The sequence below is a fragment of the Schistocerca cancellata genome, chromosome 5, assembly GCF_023864275.1.
Source record: "Schistocerca cancellata isolate TAMUIC-IGC-003103 chromosome 5, iqSchCanc2.1, whole genome shotgun sequence".
Taxonomy (NCBI): domain Eukaryota; kingdom Metazoa; phylum Arthropoda; class Insecta; order Orthoptera; family Acrididae; genus Schistocerca; species Schistocerca cancellata.
In genome coordinates, this window is record NC_064630.1 from 19,907,898 (window position 1) to 19,922,779 (window position 14,882).

The 14,882-nt window shown below is 51.5% G+C and overlaps 1 protein-coding gene across 3 annotated transcripts in view; it reads left to right on the forward strand.

Annotated features, from left to right (window-relative positions):
• The window catches only part of LOC126187359 (uncharacterized), a 262,249-nt gene that overhangs the window by 16,276 nt on the left and 231,091 nt on the right, over positions 1-14,882 (forward strand). For all 3 annotated transcript variants that reach the window (XM_049928392.1, XM_049928394.1, XM_049928395.1), the window contains exons 4-6: positions 601-743; positions 822-1,009; positions 1,099-1,229. In XM_049928392.1, coding sequence (XP_049784349.1) covers positions 601-743; positions 822-1,009; positions 1,099-1,229 — 462 coding nt within the window. The remainder of the gene's footprint in view (positions 1-600; positions 744-821; positions 1,010-1,098; positions 1,230-14,882) is intronic.

Consider the following 14,882-nt stretch of genomic DNA (forward strand, 5'->3'; position numbering starts at 1 on the left):
ACATGGCCAAAGTGCAGTGTCACGCCTCTTCTGACAACACCGTATTTCGCTCCTTGGAATTAAGACTTATATATTTTGTAATGGAAGCCATCAAGCCTACATTGGTAACAGTGAAGATTAGGTGTCCTATGTTGCCTCTCCTGCTTGCAGTCGGAAAGAAATTATGGAATGAGCTGATGTCATAATTAAGTTTCCAGTAATTGCCAATACTTATTAGTTGCATAAAAGGTAGTTAAATAATGACTATATCGTCATATATTTGTGGAAAATGTGATATTTGGAAAACAGTTTACAAATTTTGCATCACAGACGCCACAAATATGATAATTGATGTAGCAAACTAACTAACCAATGAACCAACTACATTCGTGGTAAGCTCCTGACAGGTTTCTAAATGTATCATTACAGTGTTATGCTAACGTCTTTCCATCTCAGATTTTAGGAGTCCTTGCTACTTCCTGTCTGTAGTTTCAAAATGTGTTCAATTCACATTTATTCACAAAGAAAGTGTTTCGTTAAAGTGAAGATGGTAATGTACAGTGCTGACTTTCTGTGAAACTGAGTTCCAATGCAAGATTATTACCTTCAGGTTCCTTTTAGGTTGTGTACACGTGATGCTCATCAGTTGTTCCAAAGACTGGAAGCACAGGTGCAGGAATTTGTTATAGAAGCCAAAGTAAGGCAATTGGAACTGCTTCATAGGGAACAGCAAACCCCAGAGTTAGCAGAAATATTCATTACAGGTACTTATTGTTCTTTCTTTAGCTCTTGAAATACTGTTTGTAATTTTTAAATGCATTTCATAACCTTAAACTTTTCAGGTCTGTTGGAAGGGTATGATAAACTGTGTGATGCTGCCAAACAATTGGGTCCAATATTGCAACAGTTGGAAAAGGAACACTTGCAGAAATTCAGCTTGACTTGGGAAGTTCTAAACAAGCACCTCTACCAGAGCCTAGTGTATACAGACCCTATTGTCCAGGACAATTTACCTATTTACATTGGTCAGGTGAGGAATTAATGTATTCCATGGTGTTGTGACTGAAGCAGCAGTATTTTGCAAATTGATTCAGTGACATTATCATTTTTGCTATACAGTTGCGTAACATGTTACCTGGAAAAAACGAAGCGTATTCAGATCTAGTGCATCATTATCTTGCTTTTGATGATGAAATGACCCTCATAGGAGCTATGTGGAGGGACACAGAAACATTGGTTGAAGCTTACAAGTAAGTAGAAACCGCCAACATTTCCTGTGTTAAATGCACTAGATGTGACAAAGATCTTACATATATGAAAAGGAATTAGGGTAATATTTGTAATAAAAAAATTATATTCCTCTCTCTTGTACTCCCTCCCCTCTTGCTCTCACCCCTCCCCCTTTCTTCCACAGACTCACCATGTCCGTCTCTCACAAGTTTCCTTCCCTTTCCATCTCCACCGTGTTCCATTACTTCCCCCACCCTTTCCCTATCCCTCCCACCCCTTCCCCACCCCTTCCCCACCTCTCCCACCCCTTCCCCACCTCTCCCACCCCTTCCCCACCTCTCCCACCCCTTCCCCACCTCTACCACCCCTTCCCCACCTCTACCACCCCTTCCCCACCTCTACCACCCCTTCCCCAACTCTCCCCCACCTCTTCCCCCCACCTCTTCCCCCCACCTCTTCCCACCACCTCTTCCCACCACCTCTTCCCACCACCTCTTCCCACCACCTCTTCCCACCACCTCTTCCCCCTACCTCTTCCCCCCCCCCCCCCCAGGGGGTCCACAACTCTTTTATGGATACGTGCGTGGCGAGCACGGGGCCCCGAGCCATTGCAGCCTTCTTCCTCTCCAGGGCTGCATTTCCTTTCCCTTCCCCTACTTTCCCCTCCTTGCTCCTTTCCCCTCGCCCTCTCCTCTCCCTCTCTTGGTGTCCTTGCTTATGTTGGCCCCGCTATCCTCCTGGTTCTGTTGGTTTTCTAATTCGGCTTTGTTGCATAATCATCTCCCCTTTTGGCATTCCTTGGTCCCCCTCTGGGGTTTGGCCTCCATTACAAAATTTCTCCTCCGTAGTGTGAGCCATTTGGGGAAGAGCACCTTACCTAGTGTCTCCGACGTGCGCCCCCCTAGTACATTCCATCTTTTCTTTCACGTCGTTGTCTGATGCTAGGGTGCATAGCCAGCACGGGTAGCCAGCCCATGTGGTGGGGTCGCTATGTACCCTTTTGGTTGAGCCCCCTGAACACACAGGGATCGCACTTCTGCTACCTGAGCTGTGACCTCCTCATGCATGCCTTGGAGTGGTTGCTCGTCCTCCTGGAGCATCGGAACTCCTGGCAATGGCCGCCGTGCCAGACGGCCCTTGCTGTGGCCGGGTGGCGCCCGTGAGGAGAGTCCCTGATCGGAACGGGTGGTATCAGGGCGGACGCTATGCAAATGAAACGCATACGGGTCCAGAACTCTGGCCGTTCTTCTGCGGCCGTCTCTCTGCGTGGAACTGATTCCTCAAGTGCCGCTTCTCTTGCCCCTTCGGCCTTCCCTTCCATGGCTACCCCCTGGGAAGAGGGTCAGGCCCGTCGGCTAGGGGCAAAACCTTTCCCCCGTTACCTAGTTTGCACCAGGACTGATGGAGATACTTTCACCAATACCAAACCTTTATTCTTTGTGGAACACATTGAAGACAAGTTTGGCGAAGTGGACTCCCTGAGCAAGATGCGGTCGGGTTCATTGCTGATAAAAACTGCTTCAGCTGCCCAATCTGCGGCCCTTCGTGCCTGTACCCATCTTGGCACAATACCTGTGCTAGTCTCTAAATATGGTACAAGGTGTGATTTTTCACAGGGACTTCATCCTTCAAACTGATGAAGAAATTCGAGACAATCTCGGACGGCGGGGTGTTCAATTTGTTCGGCGTGTTCAGAAGTGTCCTAAAGACAATCGTATTGATACTGGTGCCTTTATCCTGGCCTTTGAAGGGGATACCCTCCCTGAGAAAGTTAAGATTATGGTCTATCGTTGTGATGTGAAGCCGTACATCCCACCTCCTATGAGGTGTTTTAAGTGCTTGCGTTTTGGACACGTCTTCCCGCTGTTCACAGGCCCCTCTCTGTGGTGACTGTGGACGTCCACTCCATGAGGGGAGTCCCTGTGTTCCCCCTCCTGTCTGTGTAAATTGTCATGGTAGTCATTCTCCACGTTCACCAGATTGCCCAGTATATAAGAAGGAAAAAAAGATACAGGAGTATAAGTCCCTCGATCGTTTAACCTACACAGAGGCCCGTAAGAAATATGCAAGACTCCACCCTGTGTCCATGACATCTAGTTACGCCTTGGTTACATCTTCACCCCTTCCTCCCCCTTCCGTACCCCCATCCCGGACCCCTCTCCTCCCCCCCACCCCTGCGGCTCCCACACCTCCTATGGGCGCTGCTCCCCCTCCCCAGCCGGAGAAGTGTCCCACTCCTTTGGCGTCTGCCGGTCAAGGACGTCTCTCCCGGGATGCCCCTTCCCGGTACCTTCCAGGCCAAAGGTCTGCTGCCGCGCGACGACCGCGAGAGCCGCGGTCTGTCGGCCCCCAGGTTGTCCGGTCTCTTTCTGTTCCGGATCTTGCTGCAGCTGGCTCCTTCGTGCCACACAGCCCTCCTCGATCGCAGCCTGAACGGAAGAAGAAACATAAGTCCCGGGACAAAGAGCCGCTGGTGTCACCAGAGGTCCCTTCCCCGACTTCACAACCGGATTCTGACCTGTCGTTCATGGATGTCGCCCCCCTCCTTGTCGGTGACGGGTGGGGACTCGGCGGTATGACTGGATTTAAAGTGTTCAGCCCCCATTTAAACCATCGTTCCGTGGTTCTCCAATGGAATTGTAATGGATACTATCGCCACCTTCCGGAATTGACATCCCTTCTTTCGTCCTACTCTGCAGCTTGTGTGGTTCTCCAGGAATCTCATTTTACTGATGCTCACTCACCGACCCTCCGTGGTTTCCGTGTTTTCTGTCGAAATCGGGTCGGACCCCTGCGGGCTTCTGGTGGCGTTTGTACATTGGTCCGTACAGACATTGCTAGCACGTGGATTCCTCTTCAAACTACATTGGAAGCGGTTGCTGTTAGGGTCCACTTTGACTCTGCAATCACAGTTTGCAATCTTTATCTCCTTCCTGACAGGACTCTTACACCTGCTACCTTAACCGCCCTTCTTCAGCAACTCCCTCCTCCCTTCCTCCTACTCGGGGATTTTAATGCTCATCATCCTTCGTGGGGCAGTGCCTTTCCATCTAGACGAGGTCTTCTTATAGACCAATTTATTGCAGACCACGACCTGTGCCTTCTTAATGATGGTTCCCCTACTCATTTCAATGCTGGTCATGGTACCTTTTCTGCCATTGAACTTTCTCTTTCTTCTCCCTCTCTCCTCCCTTGATTACACTGGTCGCCACACGACGACCTTTGTGATAGTGACCATTTCCCATTGATTATCACGCTCCCTTCCCACTCCCCGATGGACAGGTTGCCTCGTTGGTCTTTCCAACGCGCTGATAGGCCTCTATACACTGCACAGGTCGCGTTTTCTCCCTCTTTGTCGGGTTGTATTGATGACGTCCTAGGTGACGTGTCTGACGCGATTGTTCGCGCTGCTAGCCTTGCTGTCCCGTGCTCATCTGGACTATTTCGTCGCCGGCAAGTCCCGTGGTGGAGCACGGCTATTGCCATTGCCATCCGTGATCGCCGTCGAGCTTTGCAACACTTTAAGAGGCACCCATCCGTAGCCAGCCTTACTACCTTTAAACGCCTTTGCGCTAAAGCCCATTATTTAATCAAACAGAGCAAGCGGATATGTTTGGAACGATTCGTTTCTTCCATTGGTTCTACTGTCCCTCTGTCACGGGTATGGGCTACACTTCGCTCTCTCCAAGGTTGCTATCGGCAGTCCACCCTCGCAGGCCTTCACCTCCCGGGTGGCATTTGTACGGACCCGTTAGTTCTTGCAGAACATCTAGCGACCCATTTTGCAGTGGCATCAGCGTCACCCTCCTATCCAGCTGCTTTCCTTCATCAAAAACAGCGGGCTGCAGCTTCCACCTTTTGTTTCACCCCTTGTGAGTCAGAATCTTACAACAAACCTTTTACTGAATGGGAATTTCTTTCTGCTCTATCTTCTTCTCATGATACGGCCCCTGGCCCAGATTCCATTCATAACCAACTGCTTCAACATCTCAGTGCTCCACAACGGCAACATCTTCTTTGGGTGTTTAACCGTATCTGGCTTGAGGGTGACTTCCCTTCTCAGTGGAGGGATAGCATTGTGGTCCCTGTCCTTAAGCCTGGTAAGAACCCCCTATCTGCTGACAGCTATCGACCAATTAGTTTGACCAATGTTGTTTGTAAGTTACTTGAACGGATGGTAGCCCGTCGGCTCAATTGGGTCCTCGAATCTCGGGATCTATTGTCCCCTTACCAGTGTGGCTTTCGAGAGGGACGGTCTCCAATCAATCATTTACTCCGCTTGGAATCCGCAGTCCGGCAGGCTTATTCCCAGCGCCGCTATTTGGTTGCAGTGTTTTTTGACCTTCGCAAGGCCTATGACACGGCCTGGCGCCATCACATCTTACTTACCCTTCATCAGTGTGGTCTTCGGAGTCCACTCCCGATTTTTATCCGCCAGTTCCTGATCCATCGGTCATTTAGAGTCCGAGTTGGTACTGCTTTTAGTTCTCCACGGACCCAGGAGATGGGCATCCCACAGGGTTCTGTCTTGAGTGTCCTTCTTTTCCTCATTGCTATCGATGGACTTGTGGCCTCTGTCGGTCCCTTGGTCGACCCTGCCCTGTATTTGGATGATTTCTGCATTTGGGTTAGTTCCTCCTCGATGGCATCTGCAGAACGGCAGCTCCAGGTAGCTATACGACGTGCCTCTGCATGGACCCTCTCACACAGGTTTCAATTCTCTCCTTTAAAATCGCGAGTGGTCCACTTCTGTCGCCGTACTACAATCCACCCTGATCCAGAGCTCTATCTCGCTGCACAAAGATTGCCTCTGGTCCCACAGTTTCGTTTCTTGGGTCTTCTTTTCGACAACAAGCTCGTTTGGCTGCCCCATATCAGACTCCTGAGGGTAGGATGTTTCCGTAAACTCAATGTCCTTCGCTTCCTTGCCCACTCCTCTTGGGGTGCGGACCGTTCCCTCCTCCTCCGTCTTTATCGTGCTCTAGTTGTCTCGCTTGGACTATGGTTGCCAAGTTTATGGTTCAGCTGCTCCTTCCACACTGCACGTGCTGGATCCAGTCCACCATCGTGGTATCCGTTTGGCCACAGGTGCCTTCCCTACTAGCCCTGTTGATAGTCTCCTGGTTGAAGCTGGGATCCCCCCCCCCCCCCCCTTTTCTGTTTGGCGGTCCCAGCTTCTGGTGTCTTATGCACTCAGTCTCCGTTCCTCTCCCACTCAACTTTCCTATTCTATCCTGTTCCCAGACCATGGACGTCGCCCACCCGACTCCCGCCTTCGGGCGGGTTTACCAGTTGGGCTGCGCCTTACGTCTCTTTGCCGTGATTTTCAGCTTCCTTCTTTGTCCTGTCTTCCTCGCTCCCTCCCCTCTACCCCTCCTTGGTTAGTTCCTCGGCCTCGAATTTGGATGGATCTCCGGCGAGGCCCGAAAGATTCCATCCCCCCGGTGGTGTTCTGTTCCTTTTTCCGCCAAATTTTATGGGAGTTTCGGGATGCTGTTGTTTTCTACACTGATGGCTCTAAATCTGCTGATCATGTGGGGTATGCCTTCACGTCGTGTGTCGGAACGGAAAATCATCTGCTGCCACCTACATGTGGGGTGTTTACTGCGGAATTGATGGCAATTTCCCAGGCCCTTACCTTTATTAAACAGTCCCAACACAACCGCGTTTTGTTATGTACGGACTCGATGAGTGGCCTTCTTGCTATTGCCCGGTGTTTTTCGCACAATCCCTTGGTCTCTGCCATCCATGACCATCTCGCTGATATTCACCGTGCTGCTTGTTCCATTGACTTCCTTTGGGTCCCTGGCCATGTGGGTATCCCGGGTAATGAGCTTGCTCATCGTTTGGCTGGGGGAGCAGTCACTTACCCCCCGTTTTCTGTAATCCCTCCTGCAGCGGATTTACGGCTTCACATCAAATCCCACTTCGCACAGTCATGGGCCACTTCTTGGGAGGTTACTCCCCTGTGTAATAAACTTCGTGCAATTAAGGTGACACCAGGCCCGTGGCGTTCTTCCTTTCGCCTCTCCCGAAAGGACTCGACCACACTGTGTCGTCCCCGCATTGGCCATACCAGGCTGACCCATGGTTTTCTTTTGCGTGATGAGCCACCCCCCACTATGTGGTTGTGGAGCCTTCCAGTCAGTAGCCCACATTTTGATTGAATGCCCCCTTCTTTTGGCTCTGCGTGCTAAGTATAGGCTCCCCAACACTTTACCTTTGATGTTGGCTGACGATTCCCGGATGGTCTCTCTAGTTCTCGGTTTCCTCCAGGAAAGTGGTTTTTATTCTCAGTTTTAAGGTTTTTAATCTCTCTCTGGTGTTGGGGCAGGGCGGTGAGTGTTTGGGTGTCTCCCACTGTAAGCAATGTTCGGAGATTCCCTATTCCCCTCCCTGACCGAAATCCTCTTTTCTTCCCCTTTTACTCTGTTTTTACCCTTTTTTTTTAAAAAGCCTTGGTCAGTCTTTCTATTCCCATACATACTTTCTACATTCTAGCAGTTCTACCTTTTACGTCACAGGTGGTCTTGCCTATGCTGCTTCAGCATAGTGTTGGGTTCGTTCTCTTGCCGACTTCCCTCATTTTGTTTCTTACCAATGACAACATGACTGCCCTTTTACGTTTTTACCTTTTTCCGTTTTGTTATTCTGACTTTACTGCTAAGTCCCATTAGCGGAGTGGAGCCTATTTGAAACAAGGGACTGATGACCTTGCTGTTTGGTCCCTTAAACCTCAAACAACCAACCAACCAACGAACCCTACCTCTTCCCCCTAACTCTTCCCCCTAACTCTTCCCCCTAACTCTTCCCCCTAACTCTTCCCCCTAACTCTTCCCCCTAACTCTTCCCCCTAACTCTTCCCCCTAACTCTTCCCCCTACCTCTTCCCCCTACCTCTTCCCCCTACCTCTTCCCCCCTACCTCTTCCCCCCTACCTCTTCCCCCCTACCTCTTCCCCCCTACCTCTTCCCCCCTACCTCTTCCCCCCTTACCTCTTCCCCCCTTACCTCTTCCCCCCTTACCTCTTCCCCCCTTACCTCTTCCCCCCTTACCTCTTCCCCCCTTACCTCTTCCCCCCTTACCTCTTCCCCCCTTACCTCTTCCCCCCTTACCTCTTCCCCCCTTACCTCTTCCCCCCTTACCTCTTCCCCCCTTACCTCTTCCCCCCTTACCTCTTCCCCCCTACCTCTTCCCCCCTACCTCTTCCCCCCTACCTCTTCCCCCCTACCTCTTCCCCCCTACCTCTTCCCCCCTACCTCTTCCCCCCTACCTCTTCCCCCCTACCTCTTCCCCCCTACCTCTTCCCCCCTACCTCTTCCCCCCTACCTCTTCCCCCCCTACCTCTTCCCCCCCTACCTCTTCCCCCCCTACCTCTTCCCCCCCTACCTCTTCCCCCCCTACCTCTTCCCCCCTACCTCTTCCCCCCTACCTCTTCCCCCCTACCTCTTCCCCCCTACCTCTTCCCCCCTACCTCTTCCCCCCTACCTCTTCCCCCCTACCTCTTCCCCCCCTACCTCTTCCCCCCCTACCTCTTCCCCCCCTACCTCTTCCCCCCCTACCTCTTCCCCCCCTACCTCTTCCCCCCCTACCTCTTCCCCCCCTACCTCTTCCCCCCCTACCTCTTCCCCCCCTACCTCTTCCCCCCCTACCTCTTCCCCCCCTACCTCTTCCCCCCTACCTCTTCCCCCCTACCTCTTCCCCCCCTACCTCTTCCCCCCCTACCTCTTCCCCCCCTACCTCTTCCCCCCCTAACTCTTCCCCCCCTAACTCTTCCCCCTAACTCTTCCCCCTAACTCTTCCCCCCTACCTCTTCCCCCCTACCTCTTCCCCCTACCTCTTCCCCCCCCTACCTCTTCCCCCCTACCTCTTCCCCCCCTACCTCTTCCCCCCCTACCTCTTCCCCCCTACCTCTTCCCCCCTTACCTCACCTCTTCCCCCCTTACCTCTTCCCCCCTTACCTCTTCCCCCCTACCTCTTCCCCCCTACCTCTTCCCCCCTACCTCTTCCCCCCTACCTCTCCCCCCTACCTCTCCCCCCTACCTCTCCCCCCCTACCTCTCCCCCCTACCTCTCCCCCCTACCTCTTTCCCCCTACCTCTTTCCCCCTACCTCTTTCCCCCTACCTCTTTCCCCCTACCTCTCCCCCCTACCTCTCCCCCCTACCTCTTCCCCCCCCGCTCCACCTCTTCCCCCCCGCTCCACCTCTTCCCCCCGCTCCACCTCTTCCCCCCGACCCCACACCTTCCCCCCTCCCCCCCGACCCCACTCCTTCCCCCCTCCCCCCCGACCCGCCCTCTTCCCACCCCACCTCTTCCCCCCAGACCCCACATCTTACTCCCCCCCAATTCCACCCCTCCCCCCGACCCGCCCTATTCCCACCCCACCTCTTCCCCCCGACCCCACCTCTTCCCCCCCGACCCCACCTCTTACCCCCCCCCCCCCGACCCCACCTCTTACCCCCCCCCCCCCCCGACCCCACCTCTTACCCCCCCCCCGATTCCGCCCCTCCCCCGACCCGCCCTCTTCCCACCCTACCTCTTCCCCCCCACTCCACCTCTTCCCCCCACTCCACCCCTTCCCCACGACCCCACCCCTTCCCCACGACCCCACCCCTTCCTCCCGACCCCCACCCCTTCCCCCCTCCCCCGATTCCACCCCTCCCCCCGACCTCCCCTTTCCCACCCCACCTCTTACCCCCCACCCCCATCCACCTCTTCCCCCCACTCCACCTCTTCCCCCCCACTCCACCTCTTCCCCCCGACCCCACCCCTTCCCCCCGACCCCACCCCTTCCCCCCCGACCCCACCCATTCCCCACAACCCCACCCATTCCCCCCGACCCCACCCCTTCCCCCCCGACCCCACCCCTTCCCCCCCGACCCCACCCATTCCCCCCGACCCCACCCATTCCCCCCGACCCCACCCCTTCCCCCCCGAACCCACACCTTCCCCCCCGACCTGCCCTCTTCCCACCCCACCTCTTCCCCCCGACCCCACCCCTTCCTCCTCCCCCCGACCCCACCCCTTCCCCCCGACCCCATCCCTTCCCCCCGACCCCCCGATTCGACCCCTCCCCCCCGACCCGCCCTCTTCCCACCCCACCTCTTCCCCCCCCCCCCGACCCCACCTCTTAGCCCCCCCCCCCCCCCCCCCGATTCCACCCCTCCCCCCCGACCCGCCCTTTTCTCACCCCTCCTCTTCCCCCCCGACCCCACCTCTTCCCCCCCGCCGAACCCTGCTCTTCCCCCCCCACCAACCCCCCTACCCGCCCCCCCGACCACACCTCTTCCCCCCCGACCACACCTCTTCCCCCCCCCCGACCGCACCTCTTCCCCCCGACCCTACCTCTTCCCCCTGACGCCAAATGGTTTATTTCACACCATGACAGATATGGCATGATAAATGAATAGAAAAAAAGTACATTTAAACCATTAACTGAATAAAAATAATCCTCAAAGTGATTTTGATAAAGATTTAAAAATAAGAAACAAATCTCTGTACCCAATGAGATTTGAACCAACAATTTTTTGCACACGAAGTTAGTCCTTTAACCATCATGCTATGGAACCAGTCAGTAAATTGTCACATGTTTAGAGCCGTGGAGCATCACGCAAAATTCTGTTCCCCCGCCCCAATTACTGGGAAACGAGGGCCCACCAGAGGGAATGGCTGTAGGGTGTGAATCCTTGTACCTTAACCTACACCACCATATAGATTGTATCAGAAAGTCAATCCCACCATTGGAGATGGTATTGATTGTGTTGGGCACTGGTGTACTTTACATACAACCAGATTTTAAGACAGAGTTTCATTGTCCAAATTATTAAAAGCACCTCACACTGAAGATCATATTAAATTGCAAGCTGCTGAAAAGCTTTGGCAAACTTCAGGAATTTCCCTTCTTTTAAATTTGGCATGCTTTTTTTTTTCGTTGATCTGCAACAGTGGTCTGACCTGTTTTGTGTATCTTGGGTGATAAGTTCCATCTCTTATTAATTTATTTGGTAAATAGAAGGTGTTTCAGAAGTGATGTTCAATATTCAGGGATGATCATTTGAAACAAAAAAGGTCAAGTAAACATGTGCTCTAAAACGCGTACCACAAGAGCTCTGAGCAATTCTTGATCTTCGATACTGTGAAGCAAATCTCTTCTACTGCAAGCTCTTAGCTTTCCATATATTGGACAGTGGTAGTATGGATCAAAACAAGAGAAAAATGTCCAGTAAATGTGCTCTAAAATCCATCCGTTAAAAGGTATGAGCACTTGTTCATTAGAAGAGTTGTGTTTGAGAGTAGTGGAGATGAAAAAGTGCTCATAACTTGTAAGGTATGCATTTTAGAGCACATGTTTACTGGACATTACTTTCTTATTTTGGTCCATACTAACACTTCCTAAAATATGGAAAACAAAGAGCTTGCAGTAGAAGAGATTTGTTTCACAGTATCGAAGATCCAGAATTGTTCATAACTCGTAAGGTATGTGTTTTAGAGCCCATGTTTACTTGACTTTTTTTGTTTTGAATGATCAGTCCTGTCATATCTGTGAATATTGACCGTCACTTCTGAAACACCTTGCATGTACCAAATGCCATCAGTCTCTTAGTTTGGAAGCAGTGGAAACTGCAACTTAGGAAGGCATCAAGTGAACTTTTATTCACTTTATTAAATGGATATGTTTTACATTTATTTTAGGTGAGTGTGGGTGTTTCAGTATTCACTCTTATTACAGTGACCTCATAGTCACTAATCCCTGCACCCAGTATGATGCTTCCTTTTCGTTTAGAAGTATTTTGTTGCTAAGAGATCAAGTATGTTTTCAGCCATTTGCACTTTGGCTCTGCTTCTGAACTAATTGTTCAAAAGAATTTTCTGAGAAAGCATTCAGTAAGATTTTGTATCGTGTTTTATGCCTGCCACCTGCTTCAAACACGTATTTTTGCCAAAATGTTGAGGGTAGATTCAAGACTCCATCAACTGAAATTGGACGAGTGAGATACCTATTTGAAATGAAATTCATGTTTTCTTTGATCTGCATCATGTGAGTTGGGGGGGGGGGGGTCTGTGAAAGGAACCAATTATTAATTTATTACAGTTGTTCATACCAACTCACCGGAGCTGTGTACTTTAATTTTGTTACAAGGTAAATTTCTTCTGAGAGCAATGAACACTCCACCACCAACTGTATTTAATCTGCCCATTCTGTACATGTTTAGGTCCTTTTTAAAAGTTTTAGCTGAACATATCTCCGGCTTTGGCAGTCTTTCAATACCTATGATGATTTGAGCTTCATTGATTTCTATTAGCGCTTTTTTTCTCATCACAGATACGAAAGTTTATAAACACAATACCGATTGTTGCTAGGTCCACCCATGGCCTGTGTGTGCCCTCCACCCTTTTAGCCTGACACGATTTCTGTAGTTTTCCAAGACTCTCTAACTTAAAAAACTCTCCCGTCCCTACCACACAGCCCTCGCTTCCGTTGTAGCCATTTCCTGTGTGTAGTCGGCTGCTGACCTACATTAAGTGGAGCTCTGAGTTGCAGCGTATAAGTCGCAGAACTGTCTGAGCCTCTGATTCAGAACTTCCAATTAGCTCTCCACCAAAGGACCACAGTCAATTCTGTCGATGATGATGCTACAGATGGTGAACTCCCCCTTCATCTTGCAAGCAAGACTGGCAGTCTTCACCACTCCATCTAGCTGCCAAAAACCAAAGACAGTCTCTTGCAGTCCAAAGTGGCACAAATCGTTAGTACTGACATGGGACATCACATGCTGTTGGCTGCATACTGTGCTCTTCTGGAAGTACCTGTTCCACATCTAGAATGACTCCACCCTGTATGCGTGCACATAGGATTCCTTCCCTGTTTAGGCACCCATATCTTTGAGGGCCCCATTACATGCCTAACCTTGGAGCTTCCAGCTACCAGTAATCTCATCTGTGAATTGTGAATGCTCAGACCATCTGGGCTGAGAGGATTCCACGGCAATAGTACGAGCAACTGCCTCTAGCTCAGGATCTGTGTTAGACACAGATAGCATGTGAAACCTTTTCTGCAGACAAACTGGGGAAGCCCTCCAATTGGCCCCTGGAAAATCTTTTGCTGCCTCTACACCTCGGAATTGTAGTGCAGGCAGTACCTGGGGAACCCACAGTAGTAGACCGATTGGGGGACGTGTGGTATGTGCTGGACCTCACTGGGATCTCCATGTTCAGCCTGCCGCCCCACAGTGATACCCATTGGCAACAGCCTCCAGCTCCATGATCGAAGCCAGCACCATCTGGAGCTGTGAGCAAAGGGTCACCATCTGATCCCGCATCTGAACACATTGGTGGCACTTCCTATCCACACCAAATATGGCAAAAATGTGCCATAGACCGTTAATAAAATGCAGGACTGTGCCTGATAAGTGCGTATAACATGCATAAAATATAGGAGTTTAAACTAAAGAGCACAGAGGAAATTTAAAGTAAGTTGTTTCTTATGAGAATCTGTGTCAATTCACAAGTGAAACGGTGTACCTTGCTATGTTTATGAAGTCTACTGCTTAACTGAAGGATCTAACTGCTGCCTCATCAGCACCTTTCCAAGCCCTCTACCTTTTCCAATATATACCTTCTCTCTTGATGTCCCCTTCTCCCTTCCCATGTATCACCTCTCTTACAGTGTGTACTCTCTCTTACAGTGTGTACTCTCTCTTTTGAGGACCCCTCTGTTCCTTCCCATGACTCCCTCTCCTTTCCCATGTATCACCCTTCTTCCAATGTATATCCTCTCTTTTGATGTCCTTTTCTTCCTTCCTGCATGGCCCCCTCTATTGATCTGCCCCTTTTTTTTCCATCTGCCTCTCATCCAGCCTCTCAGCCTCCTTCCTCTCACCACCTCCCCTCGTTCCATTTTGCCCCTCTCTCCCCCTTCACTCTCATCTCCCATTGTTCCCCCTTCTTACGCCCTCTTGCACCCCTCTCCTTCTGTTATCTACCTCTCCCCCTGCTTGTCAGTCACCTCTCCTCGACTTGTGTAAATCACCTCTCCCCCACTTGTCCACCTTCCCCCTTTTATTCACACTCGCCTTTTCCCTTATCCCTCCCCCTTCTTGTACCCGCTCCCTTTTTTATGCCTCTCCCTCAGCCCCTTTGCTTGCCACCTCTCCCCTTCTCTGGCCACCTCTCCTCTTCTCTGGTCACCTCTCCCCTTCTCTGGCCCGTCTCTTCCCTTCTCCATCCCCCTGCCCCTCTACATTTACCCTCCACCAAACACCCAATCACTGTCCCCTTGCCCCTCTACATTTACCATCTCCCAAACTCTAGTTTCCTTTCACCCAGCCCCTCCATCCTCTCCATCATACTCTCCATCCCCCACCCCTCACTGATCGCCTCCTCCTCTCCTCCACCATGTGATCTGACCCTCCCCCTTCTTGTACCCGCTCCCTTTTTTATGCCTCTCCCTCAGCCCCTTTGCTTGCCACCTCTCCCCTTCTCTGGCCACCTCTCCTCTTCTCTGGTCACCTCTCCCCTTCTCTGGCCCGTCTCTTCCCTTCTCCATCCCCCTGCCCCTCTACATTTACCCTCCACCAAACACCCAATCACTGTCCCCTTGCCCCTCTACATTTACCATCTCCCAAACTCTAGTTTCCTTTCACCCAGCCCCTCCATCCTCTCCATCATACTCT